Source organism: Propithecus coquereli, unplaced genomic scaffold (genome assembly GCF_000956105.1).
Source record: "Propithecus coquereli isolate 6110/MARCELLA unplaced genomic scaffold, Pcoq_1.0 Scaffold171, whole genome shotgun sequence".
In the NCBI taxonomy this organism is placed as follows: domain Eukaryota; kingdom Metazoa; phylum Chordata; class Mammalia; order Primates; family Indriidae; genus Propithecus; species Propithecus coquereli.
This window is the reverse complement of record NW_012141747.1, coordinates 6282934-6288942: the sequence shown is the minus strand read 5'-3', so window position 1 is coordinate 6288942 and position 6009 is coordinate 6282934. Positions and strand designations below refer to the sequence as shown.

The following is a 6009-nucleotide window of genomic DNA, read 5'->3' as shown; positions in this document are numbered from 1 at the left end:
CAGTTGCCAAACTGGTCACCTGGAAAAGGCTAGGTGTCTAGACTAGGTAGCTGTGTGTCAGCCACTACCTACCAAGGAAGAACAAGCCCTGCTGCATCCACCTGCCAACTCTTGGGAGTAGAAAATCTTTTCAACTTTATGATCAGGAAGAAATCGTAAGTCCAACACGCAAGATTTCCCCACCTCCATTTGTCCAAAGACAAACACTCTTTTGTACCAATCTTTATGTATTTATTCACGCATTTGATAAAAATGTCACAGTTAGGAGTGAAATCATGACAGTGACACAGGTAACTGTACAGACAGACCCCAAGTGCAGAGTCAAACTGCCGTAAGTCAGAATATAGAGTAACCACAACTTCCCAGCACCTGTGCATGCACACACATACTCCCTCACACATCCACCCACGCCCCAGTGATCGCAGGTGTTAAGTTCAGACATAGCCCAGGGACTCTTCCCTGGCTTTTATCAGGTCCTGGGGAGAAGAGAAGAGAGAAGCGATTAATAAAAAGAAGCTGGGACTGCTCAATGCTTCTCTCTGCTCCGCCAACAACTCAGAGAAGGCAAGACATAAAACACTGGGGGCAGTTATCTCCTTGGCACAAAACTGTATAGGCAACAAGAAGGTCAAGGGTTTACATTAGTCTCAGGTTTAGATCACTTTTTTAACACCAAAAAAGGGTAGCGAGCAGGAAAAAAAAAAAAAGGAAAAATCTAGCCATTTAGACTCCAGAAAAAAAGAAGGAAGATGTAAAACTTGATCCCTATTCTCCCAAGAGAGTGCAGCATGACCACAGCAAAACCAGCTAGGCCAAACTGATACCGTCTGATGGTGACCTTATCTGAACAGCGTAGTTGGTTTTATTTTAGCTCTGAAGAGAGGAGGAAAAGCTTTTTAAAGAAACAAGAGGGTCACATAAACCACACCCCCACTATATTAGTATTTGGGGCAAGATCACACCTATGTGTTCACACAGCTTGTCTATAGATCTAGCTCTGGGGAAGTGGCCCAGCCACCATTTCTCTGCCTTTAGCCTTCCAAAAAGGACAAGTCAAACCTGAAGTCTGAAAAATAATGCCTGAATCTAAATGGTGTTTTCTATACAGTGGAGCTATATTCCACTCGACTCCCCAACTCCTCTTTTTTGACACGAAGGTTAAAAAAATTTAATTTAAATATGATGTTTTGAGCCTCTCCACTGACCCTATCAATACACTGATGATAAAGGGAGCTACTATCTAAAAGGATTCATCTTCCAGTGCTCTTGGTAAATGGGCTAAGGTTAGGAAGGAGGCAATGATCCAATGAATTCTGTGCATGAATATAGAAAAACTGGCCAATTCAGAGGAAACTGCTTTGGGTAAAGTGAGTCAATGGGGTGGTATTATGCAGGCAAGGAGAGAAACGTCTTGGTACAAACTTCATGTCCCTAAAGATAAAAGGTGAGGACAAGGCACTTAACATGGCCAAGTATCGTTCACACCCATTCACATCAAGACTGCTACCAAGAACACTCCCAGCGACCCCTCATTTGACTCAACCAGCCAACTACACTTTCCATGTGGACCTGCAGAACTAAAGGAAATCCAAAGCACCACAAAACCAATGGTGGGATTTGGAATGTCAGCAGAGGAAATTACTCAGAGGACGCAAATGAAGGTCATCTCCTTCTAGCCTGAGGTGAGAGGTTTGTTCCAGATTAGCTGAGTGAAATACTGAATTTCAAAATGGTTGGCCTGAGAATGTGTCAACACCCCCACGGATGTAGCCTTCTTCTCTCTGTGTTGATAAGAGCAATCAGGGCTCTGAATGAAATCGGACACCAGTTATTGAATTATCTTGCACTGGTAGTTACAGCAGATGCCTTCTAACACATGTGGCTTGTCCCCATTCTGTAGCAGAGTGAAAAGGGACCGAGACGGGGCTGGAAGTACCTATTCCTTCTCATCCCAAAGTCCTTCAGGCATACTCGATCCGAGCAGGGCCACGACTGCCCTCATTCTTCCGCTCGGAAGATTGGGCAGTGGCCTTGGCTTCACTACTCATTTCCAAAGGCTTGGCTGAGATGTAGTCCTTTACTTTAATCTCCATGTTCTTGGCTTTCAGAGTGGCCATGTGCAGCTTCTCCAGGAAATCTGGCATGCCTGTCAGGAGACAGAGGAATTTGGTTAAGATGACATACAAACCAACAGTAGGCTCAAAATTAGAGGCCCTACCTCTGACAGTAGGGAGCTAGCTCTTCCCTACAGAGATCACAGCCTGACTGCCAACCTGTGGATGACAGCTGCCTCGCAGAATGTGTTCCCTATGTGTGGGTTTGTGAAAACAAACCATGACCTCTGATCCTTTGAAAAGGGGTACTGATCAGGCCACTGAGGTCTCAAAAGACTCTTTTTAGGTGATTAAAATATCACTTAATCAGTGACATGGCCAAAGTAGCTGCCAATCTTATTTAGACAAACATTAAAAAGAAATACCTAATCTCTCCATTCTCCCCCTGAAGTATAAGAAGCTGCCTATAAAGAACCAGAGAAAGAAAATTACTTCTTATTGAGGATGCTAAGACAGGAAACTGGAAAGGAAAGGTGCAGGTACAGCTGTGACGTGCAGCCTTTGTTGAGCCAGGTGCCCCTTTCCCCAGGTGACTGCTCTACAATCACCACATTCGCTATGTCAGATCTTATGGCCTTTAACGCTACTGAAGAAAAAAAAAATTAAATATATCAATGTACATAGTCCATATTTAAGGCACTGAAGCAAATGTTTTAAAATCTCTCCTCTGGGTACACCTTCCTTTTGGGGACCCTATAATTTAAACATCATCTAGCGACTTTGTTATCTATATATATAGTTTCAAGAATGAATCCAAAAAGATGTTTAATTTCCCTAATAGGACTCCAGTGAGATGAGTACTAATTTTCTTGCTGCCATTAAAAAGATAAAGAAAAACCAAATGCTTGACTCAGGTATACATGTCCCTACTCACCACTGGAAACCATCCAACTAACACAGTAGCGAGGAAACACAGTCTGGGGATTGTCACTGTATGTCAGCAAGTAGTCAAAGCCATTCTGGAAAAGAAAAACAGCAAAAAGGAGGGCACTTGAATTACCCACCACAACCTCCATAACCAGTACCACAGAACAACCGTGATCTAATTCTGGAGCAGAGAATACCTTTTTTTTTTTTTTTTACCCTGTGCACAAAAGAATTAACACTGAAAGCCTGAGAGACTGCTATCTATAGAAAGGCCTGTTTGCAAGGGTGACCCTTGCCCAGTTTGGTTCCTGGAGTGCTCCCAGTCAACAGTAAACTGACAGCGGTGGCTGCCTGTGCCTAGACTATGCAAACAATGTGGTTCATGTAGAAAACAAGCTCTGCTTCTAGGGGTCTGGAATTGTGGTATGTGCTAAGCAGTGGGTGCTATGTGACCAGCTCCCAATAAAAACGTTGGGTGTTGAGTCTCTCTAATGGGCCTTCCTGAACAGAATACTGTTGCATTTCATTGCTGAAGGAAGCCTCACATGGATTCCTCCAAACTCCTCACGTGTCTTTTTCTCTTATAATCCAGCTGTGTATACTTATACTATGTTACTGTGATAAACCTTAGCTGTGAATACAACTATACACTGAGTCCTGTAAGTCCTTCTAGCAAATCCTCCAACAGGGTAGTATTGAGGACCCCCAAGACATATCCCCAATGTTTACAGTTTATAGAGCTTACTCTTTACCAAAATGGTATCAATCCTACTATTACTACTACTACTACTACTACCACTACCAGCAAACATTTATATAATGCTTACTAAGTGCTAGGAACTGCTCCCAACTCCTCATAACAATCCTATGATGTAGGCATGACTATTCCCCATTTTACAGAAAAGAAAACTGAACACAAAGAGGTTAAGTAACTTTGCCCAAGGCCATCCACATACTCAGTGAGGGCCCACACACACGCTATCTTTCTGGCTCATCCCTCTCACTGTATGATACAGCAAAGGACATGGGATTAAGGAGATTTACAGGTGTCCTGATACTAGGAGAAGTCTAAACCAATTATGTTCTACCCGAAGGGACTTTTATGTCTGCCCTTTTTTTTAAAAGCAGACTGGTCACAACTCCAGGCGGCAGAGCAATGACTAAATTCTTGTGTTTTCCCAGCAAAGTCCATCTTCTTCTTTCCCTCAAGTGAACTATTTAATCTTTTATTCATTTATTCAACATATATTTGAATGTCCGCTGTGTGTCTGGCACTGTGTTATAAAGAAAACAAATTTGCTCCAGTCCTTGCCTGCAGGAGCTTATTATTAACAGGATAAAGAGGTGCCATGGGCCGGGCGCGGTGGCTCATGCCTGTAATCCTAGCACTCTGGGAGGCTGAGGCGGGTGGATCACTCAAGGTCAGGAGTTTGAGACCAGCCTGAGCAAGAGCGAGACCCCGTCTCTACTAAAAACAGAAAGAAATTATTTGGACAACTAAAAATCTATATAGAAAAAAAAAATTAGCCGGGCATGGTGGCGCATGTCTGTAGTCCCAGCTACTCAGGAGGTTGAGGCAGTAGGATTGCTTGAGCCCAGGAGTTTGAGGTTGCTGTGAGCTAGGCTGATGCCTCGGCACTCTACTCCGGACAACAGAGTGAGACTCTGTCTCAAAAAAAAAAAAAAGGTGCCATGACAGAGACTGAATACTGTGGAAGTAAAAAGGAAAGCTAGGTAAAGCCTGTAAAATAGGAATGTAATAGAAACCACCACAAAGGTTGGTTATAAGACTAAATGAGTCAATACATGTCAAAGACTTTCATCACTCCACCCACAAAATACTGGGACTGGGAAGTCAACAGACCTGGGTTCTCATCCACTGCTGCTTATATTATGAAAAGGAAGCCAAAAATGAAAACAATGATTACCTATAGGAAGAAGGAAGGAAATAGGTAGAAGAAATAGGAGATAATTAAATTACTCTGACTGTTCCTTACTTTATAGATTTGACTTTGGAAGTAAGTATTTTTCATAATCTAACAAAACAAAATTAAATTTAAAAAGCAATACCTAAAAATCAAACGTAAAGTAGAAAATAAGGAATTTAATTGTGATTGAGTTGGTAGGAAAAAACTACAATAATAAGACCTATTTCAAGTAACTTTAAAACTCAATAGTTTGTACACAGTGTGCATAACCTGAGGGCAGAAAGACAAATTTTTATTCTTCCTATTACTGGTGATCTTGTTGGTATTGTTACCATCTGAGGCTGCTGTGTGTGTCTTTCAGTGTAAAGGAAATGAGTAGTTGTGTTGGGGTTATTGGGAATTCAGTTTTGTAGCACAGGGAAAGACAGTATATATATACATGCTATAAATATAGGTCATTAAATATGAAATGTCCAATTTCTAATCAAAAGTATAGTTTAGTATATTTCAAACAAGCAGCAGTACAATCAACCAAAGTATGCACCTAAACTATTGACACAGTTTTGCCATCTTAACAGTAGCTTGTTTATGCCAGCAGCAAAGAAGCCTGGAGAATGAATGGCAATGAAATCGTCAAAGGTGTTTTCCACAGCTTGTTGAGAATTGAGTATTTTCCCTTGTAAGAAGTGGTAGTCAGTTGGTGCAAGATCTGGTGAATATGGTGGATGACAGAGAGTTTCCAAGTCCAACTTCTGTAGTTTGAGCAGCATTGTTTTTTCTGACATGTGGTCTTGCACAAGGATGAGATGGTCTGTCTCTATTGAGCAATCTCAGCTGCTTAATCACAAGCATCCTCATCATTTCATCCAATTGGTTCCAGCAGACATCCGCTGTAATCGACTGACCAGGGTTCATGAAGCTATAGTGGATAATACCAGTGCTGGACCACCAGACACCATTAGCTTTTTGTGATGAATATTCGGGTTCGGACTAAGTTTTGGCACTTCCTCTTTATCCAACCATTTTGCCAAACACTAGTGAATTGTCCAAAAGAATCCATTTTTCATCACACCTAACAATACGGTATAGAAATGGTTTGC

General features: G+C 41.8%; 1 protein-coding gene across 1 annotated transcript in view; it reads right to left on the bottom strand.

Moving 5' to 3' along the window:
• Positions 1-209: 209 nt before the first annotated feature.
• Positions 210-6009, bottom strand: part of STARD7 (StAR-related lipid transfer (START) domain containing 7) — a 49776-nt gene continuing 43976 nt past the window's right edge. The window contains exons 5-6 of the mRNA XM_012641879.1: positions 2989-3073; positions 210-2146 (exon numbers count right to left, since the gene is read on the bottom strand). Coding sequence (XP_012497333.1) covers positions 1962-2146; positions 2989-3073 — 270 coding nt within the window. The 3' untranslated portion in view covers positions 210-1961. The remainder of the gene's footprint in view (positions 2147-2988; positions 3074-6009) is intronic.